Source organism: Dromaius novaehollandiae, chromosome 11 (assembly GCF_036370855.1).
Source record: "Dromaius novaehollandiae isolate bDroNov1 chromosome 11, bDroNov1.hap1, whole genome shotgun sequence".
NCBI lineage: Eukaryota > Metazoa > Chordata > Aves > Casuariiformes > Dromaiidae > Dromaius > Dromaius novaehollandiae.
This window is the reverse complement of record NC_088108.1, coordinates 23,225,224-23,248,374: the sequence shown is the minus strand read 5'-3', so window position 1 is coordinate 23,248,374 and position 23,151 is coordinate 23,225,224. Positions and strand designations below refer to the sequence as shown.

Below are 23,151 nucleotides of genomic sequence, written 5' to 3'. Positions count from 1 at the left end.
CATACACTGCACTATCAGACTTCTGCACAGAAAATGACTTTGACTTTAGATTTTGCATGTGGGTCTCTATGGTAACAGAATGCTAAGAAATCAGTTGCATCTACAGTCTTGCAGTTTGAAAAGTTCACTCAAACTATGAATGCATAACCAGCAAAAAGAACATTTAAAATGTTAAACTACAACAGCAGCAGAAGATACATAAGACTGTGCTAATTTTGTAAAGCCAAAGACTTTCTTTTCACAAATCAGAGCAAGGCTGATCAGCAGTGCTGGCTCAGTGGTCTACTTCCCCCTTCCTGTTATTTTATACGAGGGACAACTAGAAAGTGCTGATAGACTAGGTCCTCAGTGATGAGTCACTCCCCAGTGAAGTCATCTTTCAGTTTAAAAAGGCTCTGACAGCACAACCTGGACCTTTTTTCCCTCCTGTGCTAACTACTGTTACAGGTAATACATGAATCTGAATCCTTAGCTTCAGAAAGACCTAGGGCTTCATGCAAGATGGAAGCTGAGGCAGGGCAGAAACCCACAGTTTTAAATCCCTGAACCAATATTCTTGTTCCAGTGAAGCAGGGCAAGAGAGATGTGTCTCTCCTAAAACACAGGACACAGTTTAACTTTTTCCCCCACACTGAGGGAAGTAAGAGGATGAAGTTGAGCAACAGGAACACGATAATGAGCTACGACTACAACTGTGCTGAAACACTTAACTAACAGTTAGGCTACATAATTCTGTAGTATGATCTGCACGATTTTTCCTAGGCAGACACTGAAATTCATTTCAAAGTTGAGTTGCTAAACTAAGACTTTCAAATATCACAACAACAACAGTTATCTCACATCAGTTCTTCTGTTCTTTCTTTTACAAGGAGGTCAGCATGATTTTTACTACATGGAACTAACTAGAAACCCATAGAGATGAAGTGGCTTGCTCAAGTTCATGCCATCAGCTAGAAATGGGAGACTTAATTTCTTTTCATATCATTAAAGTTCCCTGATCAGCATTATAACCACTAGGCTCCCCGAATTTACCCAGAAAAGTGAACTGCAGTACTGCTGACATATGTTCTGTGATTATTGTAAATAAATATAATAGTCAATAAAGCAATTAGTATACCTGTGGAACGCCCAATTTTTTACAAGCATCAAGAAAGTTTTCAACATTTCTTCGGCACTTTGCCATACTGAGTTTAGGCTGTAAAGACAGGATGTTAGATCTTCGTCATACATTTGTAAAGGATTGAAGTTGCATCAGAAATATACAGTAACAGTTGCTAAAATGCAAACTAGGACACAAAACAAATTCTGTGAACGCTCAGTATATGACAACAGCTTTTAAACCAAACTTCTGAGCCTTGTTTAATGCTTCTCAAAGGAAAATTGAGGTGGTGAATGTAGCCAATTAATAAGGTAAATGTGATTCATGATTTTTAGTATTGAGCTTTAACAGCCTGTTTTCATTTAAGATACAATCAGAAGTGAGATAAATGACTTACCACTGCTGGCGATGGGACGTGAATGCTGGCAACAGAACGCGGCCTTATGTGGTTGGCTAAATGGCAAAGAACGACTCCATCCATCAATGCTGCTCCAATATCATCTGGCAAAATTACTTTTAACCTTGATTCAAGATTCTGTTAAATAAAGAAAATTCCATAGGCAGTCACTTTCAATTTTGGCTTAATTTTTATTTTAAATCCAGAATTTCTGTTTTAAAGCATTAAGTAGAAAAAGGGCATGCTAACCCTAAAACAAAATAAATGGACTCAGCTCACACTCTGAGTACAAGTATCCTTTTATTTATATTATTAATCTTTTATTTTTTCTGCTCAGTTTTTTAATGGCAGAATTAGACACACTGAGAAAGAGAGTCTGCCAGCTATTACCATGGCTCACAACTCTCAGAACCACGTGATGAACTAACTACATTTAACAGGAAAGCACAGAATTTAAGGGCAGAACTCACACACAGATTTACCAGGAGAAATAAGATGGAAAAGGGGAATACAACCACTTCAGGCACGGCTGATGTTTCACTCATGTGTCAAGTGATAGTTAAATAGTGCAGGAACTAGGGACCAGGAAGGTCCCACACTTGTGGTGCAAGACAGAGAGGGGAAGCAGGGAATGTTTTTTATCCCATTCCAGCAACAAGCCTTCATGGATCAGGATGTGGACCAGACAGAAGAGAAATAGTCTTCACAGAAATCACAACCCAAACTAGCACTACCCTGGAAAGCAAGGCTGCTACCACAGCATTTACCATTCACAATGAATTTACAGTTAACTAAAATTATTAAGTACCTTGAAAACAGAGCTATACAGAAAAAAACTTCCTGGAAGTTTGAAATTTAGATCCCATTTGATATTAGGTAATTCACAGCAAGCTTCTACACACACAAACCACTTGGCTATTCTTCAAACCTCAGATGAAGCACACAAACAGCAGCACACACTGAGTTAGACTTCGGGTCTCCCTAGGAATGTTTGAAACCTAAAAATAATTTCCCTGCATTCAGCTAGAACAACTTTTGGTTCCTCTGGACCAAAAATGCTACCAGTGTCCTCTAGGGTATAAAGGTATCCCAATGATACACTTTTGTTGTTTAATTCTACTGTAACTGCTTGTTGTTAGAGAGGTAGAAAGAGAGCTCTGTTGCACAAAATTCCTTGGGAAGAAATATCACTGCAGAGATGCCCTAGTACAACCAGAATGATTCCCTGGCCTTTATTATAAAGATGTAAATTGTAGTACAGAGCAAACTAATTACACTGCACCCAATATCTTGAACCAATATACTAAATAAGGGTACATACATTGCGAAGTTGTCTTATTTGTTCCCTTTCTTCTCTTAAATGCTCCATTTTCCTCCTCATTGTAAATCCAGGATCCATTGCTCCATAGTCCTGGCGAGACGTCCGGCTAAAAGCTGTTGAATATTAGTGAACTTAGTTTTCAGACTTAAGATTAAAAAATGTGCAATGACGAAAAATCCACCAACAAGGACAAAATGGGTGGAAAAAAGCTGCAGAACTTATCAGAACTGATACTTTTCAGAATCCTAAGGAAAAGGCTGCTCTCTATGAAACTGAACTTTCAAAGTACATGGATCATCTTATTTAACTGCAAACCTGTAACTAGAAAATATGGAGGTAGAATACACAATGCACAAATATCCATTTGATGTATATAATTCCTTTTGTACATTAGTAAGCTTATCCTGAAGCCTAGCCTTGCCTGTTAAATACTCTTAACTATATACACACATTACTAATTTTCATTGTCAGGAAGCTTTTAATGTGATCAGTTGTATTATTTTATACAATGCTGGCAAATAAAAACTCTTTTGTAGCAATTCCATTCTACCCTTAAGTATTGTAGCCTGTACTTTTGAGCAAAAGATTCGGTATTTAATTCTTCAGAATTTTCTTGCTTCTAATAGTTTGGATTTTAGAAAGAGATCTAGCATTCAAAAAAATCACAGGTATTTCATAGCAGATGTTCTTGAAACCACTGCTCTGATCTTTCACATTATGAGAATACGCATTTTGTATACAGAGAAATACAATAGTATTTTACTTGTAATGTTTATGTAAATATCTAAAAAACACACTAAGATTTTGGGGTTTCTTCCGTAACACAACATCTTTTGTCAGAGAGTGAACTGTTCTCAAAACTATGCTATCTCAAGAGCAAGGCTTAAAAGCCAAAGATTTTTGCTCATAGCCAACAGATAACACGCCATGCATAACTCAAGACCAGAGGGGAAAGGAGAACTTTAGAAGTGGTTTGCAGAGGTGAGCTGGCAACAGCTCCTAGGAAGCCCACTGCTGCACCAGGGAACAGAAAAAGGGGGTGGGGGGGAGGGGGTGGAAGGGCAGGGTAGACAAGTGGTAACACAACCTTGCTTGCTCCTATCAAATCTACACCTTCCTGCAGCCAAGGCTGTAGATAACTCAAAAGCCTCTAAAGGAGCCCTGCTGTGCTTCCCTCACACATGCAACTAACACAACTCTCCTTGGCACAGAAGTCTCACTTGACTGCCTACAAATCACAAGCCGCTAGGGCCCCTGAAGGAGCCACCTGCATGATCTTAGCCAGACATTCTGCTACTGAGCGATCACGGGTGAGTATTACAGAGGTCAAGCTTTGTTAACATACAGACTGAATGATCCTAACTCTTCAGTTTAGTTTCATTTTTCCTAATGATTTTGCAGAAAGACTTTTCCAGATAATGCTACTCTTCTCTTGTGGGAAGAAGGATTGCACAGGGGCCTTGCCAAACTAGATTTTCCAATCCAATATTCACATTGACAATTCCAAAAGAATATTGTACCAGTTTTAAAAAAAGACCTGTATTATTTCTTCCGGGATTTCAGAGAAGTGAAAGTCTGCTTTAGACAATCCCATCTGACAGAACTGTCTTACGAGGGACTGGCAGACTCTGGAAGATCTGGGTGCAACAAGGTGCAAAGCCATTAAACTGGCAAGGCGCTACTCCACATATCCTTTCATAAGACAAATTACAAAAACCTACTTCTCTCAAAACCCTCCTGCCTCAGCCATCAAGTCTCAACAACAATTGCACGCTGTCCTCTGTTCTTTGTGGCTGACTAAATGTGCAGAAAATAAATTAATGAAATAACAAATCACTGTGCAACTTGGGCAACTTTCAATTACTGGTTTGCCAAAGCAGCTGTCTGTGCCTTTCCCAGTCCTATGCTTGTGGTAAGCACACCAAGTGGATTGCTGTACTGCGGCCTCTCTTTGTATTTGTTCCAGTTCATGCATCTGCTATCCTTATTGTCCATTCCAGCCTGGGGAATAAACATCTGTTCTATCATGCTATGTCAGAGAAGAGCAGCTTACCTGACCTTGGTTTGAGACCAAATGGACCATGAGTGTTACTGTCTGTCCTTTCATAATCCTGTTAAAAGAGATAAAGTCAATTTTCTTCCACTCATTTAAAGAATTAACTTTTGTTCCCATCAAAATAAAGTTTAAATTATTCCTGCCTGAAGTGAATCCTTCTACTTAATAACACCTAGCATCAACTTTTTTTTTTAAAGAAATGTTTACTTTGAATTATGAAGAAGTTTTTCTCATGCCACCATCTAATATGAGAAACATACTCAGTAATCTGATATGTACACAAGACTTCCTTATTTCAGCTCATTTCGCTGTATTTGGGAGATGTTTTCCTCATTCTGCTCCCTCAGGTTCCCTTTGGCATTAGGTGGAAATGATTATCATCTTTGATATATTTTATTCATAGCTTAGTAGTGCAACCACAATGAGACTTGCACGGGTTTTCCTTAGAAAGGGAAACGACTGATGAAACAAGCTGTGAAGCTGCACCACAGAGGTTAAGATAGAACTGTGAAGGATGAAACCTCTTAAATAGTCTCAGCATCTCTGGGTCCCCTATGATGGGCAGAATACTAAACCACAAGTACTTAAAATCTTCTGAACTGCTAGTTCAGTGTGGACACCTATAAAATATGCCAAATTTGATTTCTCTTTTTAGTTATTTTCATTAAGAAAGATAATGGAGACCAAACAATGCATCCTTCTGACAAGCCAGCCTGGGGAGGAGGGGGGAAGGAAAAAAAAAAAAAAAAATCTACGAGAGATCAGATAGTTGCAAAGATAAAACAAGTTGAAGAAATTAACATTGTATTAATATCTGTCTGATTCCTATTTATATCTGACTTTTTATTATGAAAGGCATGTGAAATATTTCTAATTCCAGTTTCAAAGGAAACTAACAGCTTAATATTTGTATGGGAAACCTGGTGACAACAGTAATGTGCATAAAGAAATGTTGAATGAAAAACAAAACCACAAACTTGTACCTCAGACGACACAGGAGACTGTGGGGACACATTAGTATTATCACTGTCTTGCTAAAAAGAAATCAAAGAGATGAAGTTATAAAATGAAAATTATGATTTAACAAGAAAAGCATGAAATTATGAAATACATACAATACATGAAACACACAACATCTGTCAAGCATGGCACACAGAGCAACTGAATTTAAAAACATGTAGATTCAAGTAAATACTGTTCACTGCTTAGGTAGAATACTACTTTTACATTACCTCTGCTTGATAGCTGAATTAGCTTTCCTATTACCAAAGTATGTAAATACCCTCCTTTTCTTCAATACACCACCTTACTGATTTTTTTTTTCCCCAAATAGAGGAGTGTAATACTTATTTTGCCATATTTATCCTACGGTTTTGGAACACAAAGTTTGCTTGCATAGACTCTAGCCAACATACTCCTGTTCCGTAACTGTGTCTCCTAAGCATCCATAAAATACAAATAAATAAAACACGATGTATTTTACGTGATCACCATGTCTCACCTCATCATTTTCATTTCCGCTTGAACTCTTTCTGGAAGACTTATACTGCAAAACACACACAATTATTACTTTAAAATGCAAGTATGGATTTCATTGGAACCAAATGGCTAGATATCAGCCACATATTATTTATTACTGGTAAAGTGGCCAAAAAAATCCCCCCCCCCCCCCCCCCCCAAATTGTCGAAGGAGAAAAAAAGGCCAAAAAAGGAACATGCAGTTCCTAGGCTAGTCAGGAACTTCTTTACACTGATTAAAGGGTAAGTGTATTTCAAGAATATATACTGTTACAATGTTAACTGATTGTATACACATTTGATCCAAGTGAAGAGATCTGAGCAACTGTTACTCTGAAACATTAATAAAAATTGTATAACCCATGAAAGTTACAAAAAGAAACATACTTTAAAAATAACTTAGATTGCTTAGCACTGTAAATGAAGGAGGGATTGCAGAAAAAAAGTTACAGAAATGGCACCTATGAAAACAAGTGTATTTCATTGTCTGCAAAGCAAATGCACAGCTAGAACTAAATAGTTCTATCACTAAAAAAACAAAGAAATGCGGTATATGTGTACAACCAGCCTACCAGTTTTTATGATACAATATACAATACAGGCTGAATTAAAAGACTAATTCTGGAATTAGAAAGATGGCTCTCCATCAGAGATCTGACTTCGGAGACACATGCAGGTTGTAGTCAGATGAATTTAAAAATGGAAGAAAAAAGTCTGACCAGCAACTATGTTATTTAAGATAAATCAATAAATACATAAGCTTTTATAATTCTGATATATAAAATTATATTTATTAGTTATGGATAGAAAATGCTCATCCTCCTCAAAGTTATGACTGAGCACTGTGGGAGGGTTTACAGCTCCACATTCAACAGCTTAGGTGGAGCCACGATCCAAAGTTTAACTATAAAATATTCCAGTAAAAAGGCATTCTGGTTGATAAAATTGTCTTCAGTAGGAAGATTCTTTTTAAATAGCTAGTGCAACAAAGCTTTTCAGGTACCAGCCAAACTTCTGTGCCATGCCACAAAAAAAGGTGTTCTGATTCTCACAGGCACAGACATTTTTCTACTCTTCTGCTGAGTAATATAGCTGTACAAAACAATGTACAAATTGTACAATAAAAATATTCTCCATGTGTTTCAGGATGCTGATACAAGTAGATTTTCCCTCTTCTAATGATGCCCATTGCAACAATTTGGTGTGCATTCTTAAGATACTCATTCACATTTGAAGTCAGTAGAACTCATGTTAAAATACAACTCCCTAAATTCTTGAGGGGAAAAAAAATTAATAGCTACTATATTTCACAGACAGAGCATGTTCTATTTTTCCTAGAATTTAATTTCTTGGAAATTCCCTAGCATTTCATGAAGGCTATGGTTTAGATGTTTGATGGCAAAGACCCAAGACACTCATTTCATAAACCAAATAAATTTAATTTTGACTCAATCTAGCACTGGTCAGAAATATCCCATTTCTCTACAGTGTGTGAAAACAAATGCTATCTGACAATGCACTAAATTTGATTCTGTTTTGCAACAAGCAGACACTGACATCTGGTGACCAATGATACACACTACAAACAGCAAAATAACTAATATAGGGTGAATTTGCCCTCTAATACGCAAACTGATGTGGAAAGAACCAAAATGCATAAGTAATTCTTATAATCCTGCTACACAAAAAGGTGATGTATATTTTCCTTAAACTACAAACAAAATCCCTCAAGTTTAACCCAAACTGGGGAAGAACCAAAAGACTGAAGGTTAGTTTCTGGCTTTATCAGAAGACAACTGTAGATTGCCTCCTTTAATTAAAGAATAAACATAAGAAGAAAGCTTTCAGTGGATTTTTTCCCCTAGTTTTCCTGCATTCTGACATCACCCTGGATACACACATATTATCACACACAAAAGAATTAAATGAAAAACCACAGTCACATGCAAAATTAAAAGCACAACAATCTATCTTTTACTTGGTTACACAGCTTCTTTTACTCTTCCAAAAAACCCCAAAAACCCACAAAACTTCTGGCATTGCTTTAAAAAAAGAAAAAAGAACCTGAAGAAGCCAGGACAAAAGAAAAAAGAAAGCAAACCAAGTACCCCCCCTCATATTACCTTGAAATACTCTTTTCTGATTTGTTTACTTCTCCTTCTTTCTTCATTCTGCCAAATCACTGGCTGTGTTTCTGGCCAATGCTGCTCATCCATTGGATCTTTCTGGTTTTCCAGTGGCTGTAAGTTTCAGAAACATTTTTACACATCAGGTAAATATACAAGTCTGCATTAGCACAAATTATTATGAACCACAACTATAAACTGTTTGTCTCTCCCATAATCTAGCTTTATGACACAAAAGTGTTACTAGTCTCAGTGATGGTCCAGATGGAAATCACTTCATCCCTTTCAAATTCTGAAACACATTTTATAGAGAAAAAGGCACCTATGAAATAATTTAAAAAACTACACCCTTGTCTTTATCTACCGCACTGAGCCCAATTTTCACAGCTTTGTTAGGAAACCAGCTAAGGCTAACATAAATAACTGCTTGTACAGCCAGCTAGAAGTGTGGTTAGCCACTAATGCATCTAATTTCTGAATGTGCATATTCACTACACTGGAAAAGGATGGCTATTACAAGACTTTTTTTTTTTTTTTTTTTTTTTAGGTACCTGTTTGCTGTTCTTATCTAAAAGGTAATACACAGCAAGTGGCAGTATAAAAACTCTTTAGAACATGTTGGATAAGATAGTACTTTGAAGGACACAGCTAAAGGAGATTTATTCATAAAATAACAATATGTATGCATATGTATACTCTATGAAAAACAAAAGCAGACAGTCCAAGGGAAGCATTTCATAATAAGGGCAAGACATACAAAAATTGTGTTTCTAAATATTTCTTCATTTTAGAATATCAGGCCATATAAAGCAGCCATAAGCAACTAATGAATTAAAATGCAAGACAATTAAAAAACTCTTTGAAGTTTCACTGCACTTTTCTCATGTCATGCAAGTTTCTCAGTGAGGTGTGGAAACAGAAGGACCTATATAATTCAAATGATTCAGATTAAAAAAAGAACAGTGTGGTGAAGTAATAAAATAAACTTATACGTAAAGAAATTCAAAAACCAAGTAAACAATATTTATGTCTCATTAGTTTCAATATCTTAAGTATTTAAGCCTTTAGCATTACATTCTCAAAAAAAAAGCCACCTGCATTACAAACATAACACAAGTCAAATTGTCTTGAAACAGTAAAGGAAAGTTTTCACAGGAAATAATAAGACTTTTGTTATGCTTTCTTACGGCTTCATATGGTTTTACATTTAGACATTTACCTGCCAACTGTATGGAGACAACGGAGAATTCCCTTCATCTGTTGAGATACTAAAAATTAAGATGACAGACATTATTAAATTTCCTTACTACATTTCTATATACTGTAACATCAAGTTACTTTAAAAGTCCAAAAAAGTGAACACAATATTAAAATGCAGCTTCTCTGCAACACTATAATACTCTGGCTTGCTGCATAGCGATATTACAAACCGTGGCTAGAAGGATGACAATTAGATTAAAATCTGAAATAGTATTTCGCTCTCCTTTACAGTATGCTGACAATACCTCTTACATAACATTGTACTTCATTAAACAAAGGCTGTATTTGAATATTGTTGATTGATCTTAAGAAACAGAAATCACTAATGTGCCTTAATTGTTTCATTTCTCTAAGAGGCCACCAAGCATTCTGTTCAAAGTTAAGAAAAAGTATATTCGTTTGGAAGAACTATACATGTCATCTTATCGCCACACAGTAAAGTAGAGGCTTTTACATAACAGTGAAAGGCACAAAGATTTCAGGATAGAACAATGAAATGGCAAAACCTCAAATATATACTGAGGGGCCAAGGACAGTGCCTGAACTTACTAAAAGTTTCCTGTTAAAAAAGTTTGAAGTTGGTGTCACTTTCAGTTCTTTTGTCAGAATCCTTTTGTGAAGCTCACTTCTGTTAGTTATCCTTACCAGCAACCGTTTCATTTGCATCCTGACAACTCGGCAGAAGACAGGCTTAGAAGCTGTGAGGTACACCAAAAGGCTACCAGGTGGGGACTGAATGCAAGAAGGTCTTAACACCCTGATCAATTCTAATAAATTCTTAACAGAGAGCAAACCAGCAAGGAAAGTGAGACTGACTTCCTTAACTTCTGTTACCTCGTATTCCTTTCCTCTTCTTTTCCATTTATCTTAAACCAATAACCCTACTTTTTAAAGCTGCTAGCTCTCTGGCATAGTAAATTTGTCTGAAAGATGTCCATTACCTTGATAAGCAATCTAGTTGAGAATTCCAGGAACTGCTGCAATAAATAATTCAATCCTGCTGTTGATACATGGTTGTATCTATTAACTATGGCATGTTTTTACAAGTGGAAATTCTTTAGGGGGGTGACAATCTTTCTATTCTATTTGTATGTACCTTACCCAGTGACTAAGGCTCCTATATATGAGTGCAGTGAAATAACAAGTATTCCGTGACATCTACCTTGTACACACACCTCAAACAAAATGTAGGGTTTTTTTTCTTTTTTAAAGGAGAAAAAACTCCCAACCCAAACCTCAGGCCTGTTTGTTTCACATAAAAAACAGAGCAAGGCAAATGTAACCTTCCCTGAATTCCCCTGTAATACAAAGCTCTACAATAGGTGACAGCACCCCAGAGAACAGAAACTGCAGGGTAAGAAGCCAAGGACAGGAAAGCCCCAGGTGCAAATGAGTAACAATTGCAGCACGGTTCATGTAACCCCAGGACAGGTGCACAACCACCTTTGCAAAGTCTCAGATACCAGTGAGAGAAGATAGCCAAAACAGGATGGATCACATTGAAATATCAATACTGTGTCCCTTTCCTGTTTGGATGAATGTTTTCCTGATCTGCACAGAACTGTAGGGAGCGGATACCACCCAGGGTGCTCTCCAGTAACAACAGCAATAATTACAGGTTCTTGTCTCCCAGATTCAAAGTGGGGTTTGAACACAGGTAGATAGAGTGTCTTTTGAAGGTATAAATTTCAAAGGCTGACAAAAATCACAGAAGCCCTCTCCCACTCCATGGACAGAATTCTCTTTAGGTGGCTGTCAATCACCTCTCCCCCTTTACCTGAGAATTAAAAGACTATTTCTTGACCAAACTGATTCCCAGAACTGTCCTAGGATTCCTTAAGGAAGAGAAAGACAAAAACTTGCAAGCTTCTCTCTCACTCACATGGGTAGTAAAAAGAAGCTGCGATTTCCCAGTTTCCTAGAGACAAGGCTCTGCCCCTTCTCTTGTTTTATGTTCACAGAAAGAGCACAGGATACGTGCACAGCTCCTGCAGACAACTGTATTAAGCAGCACCATTCTGTTGCACAGGCTATTAAGACTGGATTCCTCACTGACACATTCCCCCACAAAACCTAAAGGCTTTCCAGGCTGAACTTCCATCAGCGCTTTTCAGACAGCTCCTAAGAACACAAAAGGATTGCCAGGGTAGAAGATTCAGATGCCTAAGCAAAGATACAATGCCATTTTGTACAACTCAAGAGTATCCCAACACATCTCCAAGGGACTACTACCTAGCGGACGTATGTTTTTCTGGACTGGAACTAGAAGGAAGACAGGATACTTTAGGATGTCTAAAATGCCACTGAATGCCTACGCATCTGAACTGTTCCCTGAATTGGACCCACACATGAGTTTCTGCATGACATCAATTTTAATGGCTCAAAAGAACACCTTTGACTTCTGCCCTGACAGAAAGAGGCTAAAAACCAGATCATCTGTGTAACTTCAATTTCATCTTCAGTTGAAACAATAGGACAGAAGATGGCAGGACTGATACAAAATAAATACCAAACTTAAATTAATAAAATATTGAAAGCTGTGATACAGCAAAGTATATTAATACCATTTTTCAGATTCTGCTGGCTGCTTTGGTCTGTTCCTTGTGCTTACTGAAGCTGAATGATTAAGAAGCCTGGAATGAAAAAAAATACATATTTATACAAGAGCTTTATAGTTAGAGCCATTTTTAGAGTATATGGTACTTTCAGTGTGCAACTTTTCCTATAAAGAAAAGTTTTGAATATTAAAGTAGCATTTTTCATAAAATTAGAATATGTGTATTATACACATAAGAAACCCAAGCCCAATCCTGCTTCCATTGAAGTCAACAATGCAGTTTCCAGCTCTTGAAATATTACAAGTTTTGAATTTTAAGTAAAACCTGATCATAATCCAAACAGAATGAAGGCTCCTCTTACTTTTCCTTGACACATATACACTACCTCAATTCTTCTCACACCTTTGTGAAGTTATGCTGCCCGCAACACAAAAGGCCCCACAGCTCACTAAAAGTAGGAGAGACAGGAGACGGTGCAACCAAAGAGGATAGGAAGTGATACAGAGACCAAGCACAAGAGGTTAATCAGACTGCAGGAGCAGGTAAGAGGATAGCTAAGCAAGAAGACTGCAAGTGCAAAAGAAATGCAGGAACAAGAGGGAGGAGATGGAGATGCATGGAATGGGAATTTAGGCACAAAACAGTAAGAGAAATGACTAAGGCAGAAAGAGGGAAACAAGGCAGGAATGAACCAGCAAAAACTCCATTTTCCTAAAATGTAATCAGTCAAAAAAAGCCTAAACTTGCATATAAATTCAGAAATGTTTTCTCATTTGAAACAAATCCATACCACGCACATGCACACACAAGCAGAAGACATAAGCTCTCTACTTATTGAGAATGCTTAAAAGAAAAACAACCCCCCCCCTGCAGACCAGAGAGCAAACCAAACACTTCTTAAATTAAACATTTTCAAGTGTCATGTTGAATAGTAACTAGAATCATTAATTTTGAATTCTAATGTTAAATTATACAGAGAACTAAAATTTATTAAGAATCAGAAAGAACTGGAAGACCAGCAACTATTTAATGGAAGAAAGTAAAATAGAGTAGACATCTTCACTTTATATGACATTATCATTACAGAGGGCAGTACAACGATTAATTTTAAAGGATCAATGATTTTCAGTTAGACATCTGTGATTATTATGATGGCTTTGAGCTGAGTAATCTTATTTCTAGCTTAGATCTCTGCGACTGTATGAACCTCAATTTAATGGGATTATGACAAGTTAAACCTGTAAAACAAGATAATTTACAGTCTGCAGTATCTGCTCCTTATAATTTATTTTCAGAAAGTTAATTCTAAGAGTTCATGGCTTTCAGGAATTAAATTATACTACACCCAGAAAAAAAAATACAAAAAATTAATACTCAGAGCATAGGATGTATCAAACATAAAACAAACAAGGCTCTTTTGAGTCACTGATTTTCAGGGAGAACTCCCATTTAAATTAGGCCTATCTCTGCAACTGAAGCCAAAGAGAAATTCAGAGAGACTCTGTGGCAAGATATAACTATTAGAATAGAAAGAGCTTAATAAACAAATAAATGGAAATCAGAGTCACCTAAGCACTATCACCAAAACTGATTAGCTGCATAAATTTGATGATCATACATAATAAAGGCCATTACTTTTTTACAATCCCATTATATGAAGTGTTAGGAAAAGCTATTCAAAATAATGCCAAACATATATGCTTTTTAGATACATTTCTATGAAACATGTATATAATTGATGTTTGGCTTTATTATAAATTAAGTTTTCCAATTACGTTCAAATATATTTTAAGACTTTGTAAAAAAAAAAAAAACCAAAAAAAACAAAAAAAACCCAACCCAACTCCCCCCAAAAAACAACAGAAAAACCCACACTTTTTAAAAACTTCCAGTTTCAAAACTGAAGGTATTGAAGGATAAGTTAGTTCAATATGTCAGGCTGGTAGTTGCTAGTCCAGTCAGAACCAGGAACTTAAATTCTTATTAATTTATGTGTTTACAGTTTTCTTGAACTAATAATTTACAAACTTTCACAGACTAAGGAATTCAATGCAAAATAATTGTTTAGCTGGAAAAGGAAAACAACACTCTAGTTGTATTAAAAATATAATCTGTCTTAGAGGAAATAAAATACAAAACGGAATATACAAAATGAAAGTATACATTGCTCAAATTCTGAAATTAGGCTCTTAAGTATGGTGCTAACACTGCAAAGATTCCAGCAACCATTTCTGTCCATATTACATCTCATCAAATCCGAAGTTTTCTATTTTGTTGGACCAATCATCAGCCAAATGACTCTTACTTATGGTCATACTTAATCCTTAAATAAACATTTATACATATAACCATAACACATTAGTGTAAATACTACAGTTAATTGCATACTTGCGGTTTGCACCAATTACACAACTTCTGCTGCTACATAATTATTGTATAATCTATTGTTTTGAAAAGGTTATGAAACTCATACAAACTTTGAAACATAAATTACTCGACAACACACAGCGATACATATTTGTATACACTAAACAAAAATCAACATTGTGACTCACTTTTCTAATCCTCATAATCATGCAAGCATAACATCTGCTCCAAATTGCTGACTAGATGGGAGATAAAGGTGATGGCAAGACAAACTATGTTATCAGGAAATATTTTCCAAGGTTTGAGAATTAAATAAGTGGAATCTCTTCTAAACCATCTCTTTTGTTTGCATTGCCTGAGTAAGCATAACATCATGCTTAAGAGATACAAATGAAGTGAATGATGCTAATTACTTCAAGGACAGCTGCCTCCAAGTTTAAACAATTAAGAACTAGCTGGGATCTATAAGGTGCACAAGGACACAATAGCTTTCATAGTGAGATAGAAAAATAACTCCTGACAGCTTTTAAACTCAAGAGTCAAGACTCCATTCCTCTGAGGACAGTCTCCGGTCTTCACATACGGCTCGCTGCTTTGTGACAGTAAGGTGCACTCTTGCGGATTCAGACAGCTCTAGAAAGTCACTGCTGTCTGCTGAGCATCCGTACTTCACATTCATGCAAAGTGAAGCCTCCCTAAGGAAGGTTATTTAAGCTGAGACACTGCACTTTCTATTGAAACAGATCAAGAGTATCCAGAGTAGGGTTAGAGTTTCATCTGACAAGATGACAAACTTTGAAATTACTTGATTCATCACAGAAATGTCTGACCATAACCTATACAGCCCCATTCTGGATTTCTTGTCTCCTGTGAGTTTTTTGTATCTGCTATTTCCTCCCTCCGGGCTGTCAAATACAAAACAAGTTGCGAACAGATATGCTGATTTGAAAGCGATCACTTTAAAACTCAAAAGCTCTAAAAAACCTTTTGCCTGAGGTTCTGCACTTGAGGTGCTGCACTTTCATATTCAAAGACAACCGCTGGAGATAAAACATGCCAAAAGTGAAGGAAATTGAGCTTCTAATTTGAACTCAATCTGCTTTGGACAGTTGTTCAATTTAATGAAATATTTTCCTTGCATTTCATCTTAACTAACAATAAAAGCATTTCCATCTATTTTTTATTATAAAAAAATCTTAGGCTAACTTAGCCAGTTCCTTTATTCTGGTTTTGTCCAAGAAAAGGCCCAAACTGGTTCTTTTGTCCATATTTTATCTTTGGAAATCTGAAGATCTACAAGCACTATATACCTTGATGCACGTCCTGCCGCCCTTGTCCTCTGGAAGAGTTTTTCACTGAATGAGGTCCTATAGCTTAATGGCCTTCGTCTGTATTCACATTTCATGTACATCAAAGCCAAAGACGGAAGAAGGAAGCAGGACAGGTTGATGGGAGAGGACAAGGAAGTCAATAGCATAGCAAGCAAAAAGAAAAGAGAAAGACTGCATAATATTAAAAGAAAATACACAGAATGAACAGAAATACGATTAGTAAGAAATTACTTCACGATGCACACTTTTCTGAGAACTCCATTTACTCAGGTTGAACTCTACATATTTTCTACAAATAAATTCAGAAATGTCTTGACTTATTTTCTAAATATTATTCTTATTGCTGTTCACAGCAAGAAATTTAAATTCACAAAACTGCAGCTTTACTGAATTACACTTTACTAACTTTAAGTAATTATGATTTTTTAAATTAGAAGCTATTTTGTACACATGTACTTAATGTTAAATAAGCAAGCTTTAAAATATAAATGTTCAACTAAGAAGTAAAATTTAACAAATGAAATTATATATGTATGACCAGTTTAAGAGCAAAGTAGAACCATTAACAAGATAGCTGCATAAGTTACAACAGTGTTTAATGAAAGTAAAATTGAAGCTGCAATACTTGAGAAGAGGAGTGGCTTGGTATTTCAAATGATTAGATACTCAGGAAATATTAAAAAGAAAAATAAACCCCACATGCAATATAAACAACCATCATATAGAAATGTAGTATAAGAAATAACACAAAGATTCTCCCTCTATTCATATATTAAGCAATATAGGAGAGATTTTTTTCCCCTTTTTTGGCAATACTTTTGTTAATAAAAAAAATATTAGCATTAAGATTTCATTCTTATTTTTTCCTTCCCAATGGGCATGACCAAATACTTAAATAGCCTGGACAGAGTTATAAGTGAAGCATAATTTATCTTTTCTTCACACACTACTGCTGTTATATACATAGATAATATGGGTGAATTCTTAAACGCCTGCAATGCCTGGTATCAAGATACCACCTTCTCTAAGGGTTTCATGCATATTGCAACTATCTTAAAAGAAAAACAGCAGCTCAGAACTTCATCACTATACAGAAATTCAAAAGAAACAAAACCTGTTCTATGGTTAAATCCATTATGTCAGGGTTAAACTGTTAGTTAACTACAACTCCCATTTTTCAGAAAGACAGCTTACTGTCTCAGAAGTACTGAGTCTCACTGGTTATTTTCCTGCTTGGTAAAGGAACCAGAGAACACAGTTCCTACCCTAATCTATCCACGTCCTATGCCACTTCAGGTACTCCTGCCTGCTTTTCCTTTGACCCATTTGTTAACTTGTTCTACTGCATTCCTTCATCCTGCTGCTTCTTCTACTTTTCCTTTTCAAGAAATTTTCAGTTGTGATGCCAACATGAAGTGGAGGAAGTTATATAGTTCACCAGGATGAATACTCATGCTATTCAAATCCTGCATATATATGCTCTGTCATTTGAGAAGAGCATTTGAACAAATTTCCCTGTCAGTCCATAGGAAATGCGGATGGAGGAACTACCACCTAAATTACCTTTATTTCAATACAATAACCAGCCCCACACAAACTGCATGCAGGTTCGGCAAACAGAGATAAACTAAGGCAAGACCGTGTGAATATCTCACTAATAATCTCTTCATACCAACACCACCCATGCCTACATAAGTGCCTTGCTTTAGGGCGGCGGGGTGGGGGAAATCAAATCAAAAAAAAAAGGGACCTTCACATTCATCTCTTCCTTTCCATGTGATGCATAGAGCTGCTTCTCTAAACAGCAATTTTATATAAAGAAATGAATGATAAGTATCTTGGCAGAGTCTATTGATTAAGCTGTTACATAGCTGGATAAAATTATTCTCAAAATGATGAAGTGTCAAGAACTTCTGGGCATAAGACTGGTTAAAGAATAAACTAATTGTAACATACAAGTTATCTAACCTAATATTGTGATACCTGTGTTTTTGTTCTTGCTGCAGTAACTGAGCTGCTATTTTTCTCAGGTCAGTCACTTCTTTAATTTCATCATCTTCTTCAGCCAGCAGCTGTTCTTTCTGAAGTCTAAAAAATTAAACATTATCTTGGTTTTAAAGTATATAGTTAACTTTAGATTATCGAAATTAAAGTATATTCTTTAGTCAAGCAAGACAGAAACAGGTATGTCATTGGACAATAACTAAAAAGCCCCTCCTACAAGCTTATTTTCTGTCCAAGTAGGAACACTTTGCATGTCTATAGATTTCTTTCCTCCATATGCAAGGAGTTTAACACTCCCCCCTCCTCCCTCCCCAGCCTTCCCACAAAAGACCTAGATTTACCTTTTTTCATCTCCCCACTCCTCATTCTGTTCTGTCTTCTGGGTTTTCTCAGGATGTTTCCCCCGCTCCTTACATATGGTGAAAAATAAACTTAGAATTCAATAAAAAAAGAACCGCTGAATAGTTTTTCTTATATCAAGTTACAGTACCTTCATATAAGACAGCAATGGTCCAATCTGTGTATCTCCTTGCTCAGGAACAGCTCCCTCTTCTGCATTCGGATCAATATAATCATACACCTCCTGGTCTAGTGAGGATTGATGAAGAGTGGAAAAGATAACATTAAGCAGTTCTCTGAACCAAGTGTTATTCCTGAGAGAGAGAAGTACTTATGAAAAATGTCAAATAAAGACAATACAGTGAAATCCTGTTTCCTCTATCTAGAAAGGATCTTTCTCTTTCTTTCTGGTCTTGTGTATTTATGATTTTATTACGTTGTTTATCAAGATGATAAAAATACAGTTCCAAAATGCCATTGTATCATTTTGTGCAATTCTGTTAAATTATATTACCTAAGCAAAGGTATTTCTGTTACCTAAAATGACAGATGCACAACAGATATTACCTTTCTGTGGATCGAGTTTACTTCCCACTACATGATTGTCATTCCTTAATGTCTGTTCCCTTGTTGATTCTGATACCTGGGAGTGAAGGCTGATTGTATCATCATCAGATGGCTGCAAAGACAGTCACACTTAATATGAAACTATTAATCACATATGATATAATTTGCTAATAAACAATAATAGTATAAGAGACCCTAGCATGAGGGATGGATCCTAAGGCAGAGAATACAAGTCAGTATCTTTTTGGGAATGACAGTTCACTGTGTGAAAGGACTGTTCAATCTCCTTTGCAATACAGTATTTTGTTCTAAGAGCCCTAACCCAATACTGATTGAAGGGCTGAGAAAAACTAACTTGGGTACTTTTCCATCTAAAACATCCAACCACTTTGATCTTTGTTAGACTAATGATAAAAATCACAGCTTTACTTTTAATCAGTTTGACTTTTCTTAATACAACTTGTAATGCTTGTTCTACACTGTTCCACTAAATATCGCTCTGCATTTGAGGTTATTCTTTTTAAATTGGGACACAATACTATCAAGGTCTTTTGTTCTATAGCACTCAGTTTTGATATTGGCAGTATTAACTACAACTGGCTAAACTTAGATTTCTACAAATACATGGATATGTTGTGGGGACTTCTGTTCATCACTTTAAACCTAAGCATGTCATTCAGAAGTTCATATTAAAATTTAAACAACAAAAAGGATTACTAACACATACAAGCACTCAAGTTTAGTGAAAATATATTTTCGTTTTCCTCTATTTTATTAATAGTAAAAGCAAATGTCACGTATGTTTTGTCCTCTGTGTAAAACATGACTACATATTTCATATCTGAAAAAAAATCTAAACAATTCCTTAGATCAGAATTCAATTTTAAAATGTTTAAGAGTTTGGACTGGAATGAACCTAAACTGAAAAACTCAAAGCAATGAAGGTTTTATACATCTAATACTGCTAAGGTTTAAACTCAATGACACAAATACTTGAAGGATGTAACTGCAACTTAATTAAGCATTTCTCAAATGATGCAAAATACAGAGGAACAAAACTATTCCATAAAACAGAAGTTAGACAAATTTAACAGTGAAAAACACTCACTTCTGTTGTAGACAGCCTTTTATCCCCATTATCACTTCCAATGCCAGAGTCTGGTCCATGATTTTTATTGGGATAAAAGTCCTCCATGCTATTTAAAAAAAAGTAATAATTGGAAAAAATTGTTAGTTTCACTTTTCTGAAAGAATGTATACATCCTCTTTAATACATGTTCTCTATACTCATCTACAGCTGCTGCTACAGAATTTTTGCACATCCCATACACACAGGTGAGAAATTTTTCATCTCCTGAAAGAGCTGTTTAAAAAAAAAAAAGCTATCACAGAAAAGTTAAAGTTAAAAAGATCAATGAAGGTACTCTGTCCATATGTCTGTAATCTCAGAGATGTTCTATGTTTCGTTCTAAAATCCTGACTTTGGAGAATATTACTTTCTTTGAAGTACTACAGCTCCTTAAGTTTCATTGGCAGACATGATTTTCTATTAGTAGCAAACATATTCCCTAATGTACTGTCACATTGTAAGAGTTTAAATCTGCTTAAATATCTGCTAATTTTTTTCCCTCTAAATGCATGCCTTCCAAAGATACCTAATGCAGTAGACAGAAGACTGGCAGCACTAGCAAGGTGTGCTTTTCCAACTGTGCATTTTGGAGCTTGGTTTATATGGTTTATATTTATAATCTGGAAATTGTATCAAACAAAATCTCACTATTACAGAGATATTGTATAACAGTAATATCCATGACTTCATTCCTTTTGCAACACATTTTATAGCTGTAGTCTGAAGTCTGGTGTAGGCTTTTGGGGAACATGTGTGGACCACAGCTTCTAGGAGCATTTAGAAGCACTCTATGGACACTGTTGGCTGATCACCTATAGCACAATTGCCCGAGATCATGGACTGAATCTCATGGTTCGGATGGTTCTGTGTTAGCTTTATTCATAGCTTTCGTCTTTCCTTCAGCACTGAAGGAAAGAGTGACACAGGTTGCACATATTTTAAGCAAATAGGCAAAAATAGAGCATTATTCCACATGGGTTTTAATGGCAAACCAGCTGAAGATAGGAAATATAAAATCACTCCCACCTAATCACTCCAGAGAGGTGCTCAGTTAATAAGCCAAGCAAAATATACAGCATTTTTTTTTTACTTCAGGAGTAATCCAATCAACCAATCTAAGATATTTCACTGATGTTTAAACTAGTTTCCATCAACACATGTTTGGGAGGCAGACTTTTCATCTAACAGACTAACTCTATATTCAGGCCACTTATGGGAAGGCATCATCAATGTTTTTGGCAAATTTGGGTGGGAAATAGAAAGCTGAGTTTGTCAACAAACTGAAACTACATCTCTGTTCTAATGTTCAAATCTTTAGTGAACATAATGAAAAATTTTCATAGTAACCCACACGATCATTAAGCTTCCAGTAACCCAAACAACCTTTAAACTACTGAAATTACAGCTATTAAACTGTAATGAACTTATTGTGGTACATTCTCTCCTGTTCCCCAAGGACCACTTCATAGCGAATACTAAAGTGAAAAAAAAAACCCCAAAACGGAACAAAAAACCCCACACTTACCTGTCTGTGAGTGGCTGGGAGGGGATTCGTTTACCCAATGATGGAAGATCCAAAGAATCTGGTTTTTTATCTATTCTGAGGCATGCCTGAATGCTGAGAAATTTAAATATATGTACTTTACCCTTTAAACATATCTGTTTGGAAACAAAAAAAAAAAATATTTATTACATAGCATGTCTTTTGATAATGCACCCCAACCAATACCTTCTACAATGATAAGTTAACGCCCACAATTTCCCGCTAGGAAAAACACAGCTAAAAAAATAATGAAAACCTGATTGGTAATAACTTAGAACAGCTCCCCTTTCTTAAGATCCTAATGCACCAAAATAGAATGTTTTTATACTAACCTGTGCTGGTGGTATCTGCATTGGATTGTTATCCAAAACTATTACTTGTAAATGACGTAGCTTCCTATAACAAATTGGAATTTCTGTAATTTTATTACAAGAAAAATCCAGCTTTACCAAGGGAAGGTCTCCTAATTCTGTAATGGAGGAAAAGAAAAAAATCAGATATCTACTTAACACTTTATATAGTTTACCTACATGAAAGAAAGGATAACAAGAAGCTTACCATCTGGCAACATATGGAGATTATTTCTTCTTATGTTTAATTCTCTAAGTGACTGTAGTTTTCCTATCTGCTGGGGAAGGACCTGAAGTTCATTGCAGCTAACATCCTAAGTAAAATACAATGAATGAATGAACCGGATATCTTAAATGAAATTAAATGAAGGAAAACTGCAATCAAAACTATTATAAAGCATGTCATAGAAAAGACATCCTATCTTTCTTGCTTCTTCCCACAAGTGGAAGAAGTATTGTAACACAGACCTCACTGTTCCTTCACAACTTCATCAATTTATGTTTCAGGAACTCAGTTGAAAAGGTTAAAACAATAAATGAGTAAGGACTGGTTTTGCGATTTATACAGTAGCCTAGAAATCAAGACAGCCTGGTGTAGTTCTCATATCAACTAAAAACAATGTGTTATTGCAGGCAAATGATTTGGATTCTGTTCCTTTCATAAAAATTCTTCTCCTTCCTTATAAAATTTGAACCAGTGCAATTAAAAATTTACAAAAGCAATAGCATGCTCATCAACTTCTTGGGTTCAATCACTAGAGGGTGACAAAGCTGCACCAAATCAACACAGTTTACAGCTACTTCTGCCACTAACTTATTTAATATTTGTGTAGGTAGCCCACACTAAGTCAATCATATTGATGTAAGACAGACAGCTGCTAACCTATTTTATTACTAATTCAGTAAAACTGATTTCAGTGCCGAGTTTCTTAGATGTAGGTAACAAAGCTTAGTTATCTACCTACCCAATGAAAAAGCAGAAGCTAACTTTGAAGCCTAGCCAAGAAACAATCAGAAGCTAGGCCTTAAATGAGAAAAATCCATCATCTTCCTCCTCTACACACTTCCAGAGCTTCAGCATAGGCACTGCTCAAGTGCTCTTGGCAGTAGAAATGTCTGCACAGAGCCAGATGTCTATGAAACTACAGGTTGCCTGAAATGAGCTGCTGCATAGCTATTTTGAGTT

The 23,151-nt window shown here is 36.0% G+C and overlaps 1 protein-coding gene across 4 annotated transcripts in view; it reads right to left on the bottom strand.

Annotated features, from left to right (window-relative positions):
- The window catches only part of LRCH2 (leucine rich repeats and calponin homology domain containing 2), a 57,948-nt gene that overhangs the window by 9,981 nt on the left and 24,816 nt on the right, over window positions 1–23,151 (bottom strand). The window contains exons 4-21 of one of the 4 annotated variants that reach the window (XM_064518367.1): window positions 22,174–22,279; window positions 21,948–22,084; window positions 21,598–21,731; window positions 20,052–20,139; window positions 18,944–19,055; window positions 18,528–18,625; window positions 18,379–18,446; window positions 18,017–18,121; window positions 16,013–16,090; window positions 12,342–12,410; window positions 9,737–9,785; window positions 8,515–8,631; window positions 6,375–6,419; window positions 5,857–5,907; window positions 4,871–4,928; window positions 2,818–2,930; window positions 1,497–1,634; window positions 1,118–1,195 (exon numbers count right to left, since the gene is read on the bottom strand). In XM_064518367.1, coding sequence (XP_064374437.1) covers window positions 1,118–1,195; window positions 1,497–1,634; window positions 2,818–2,930; window positions 4,871–4,928; window positions 5,857–5,907; window positions 6,375–6,419; window positions 8,515–8,631; window positions 9,737–9,785; window positions 12,342–12,410; window positions 16,013–16,090; window positions 18,017–18,121; window positions 18,379–18,446; window positions 18,528–18,625; window positions 18,944–19,055; window positions 20,052–20,139; window positions 21,598–21,731; window positions 21,948–22,084; window positions 22,174–22,279 — 1,644 coding nt within the window. The remainder of the gene's footprint in view (window positions 1–1,117; window positions 1,196–1,496; window positions 1,635–2,817; window positions 2,931–4,870; window positions 4,929–5,856; window positions 5,908–6,374; window positions 6,420–8,514; window positions 8,632–9,736; window positions 9,786–12,341; window positions 12,411–16,012; window positions 16,091–18,016; window positions 18,122–18,378; window positions 18,447–18,527; window positions 18,626–18,943; window positions 19,056–20,051; window positions 20,140–21,597; window positions 21,732–21,947; window positions 22,085–22,173; window positions 22,280–23,151) is intronic. The other 3 variants (XM_064518368.1, XM_064518369.1, XM_064518370.1) reach the window with 3 other exon arrangements.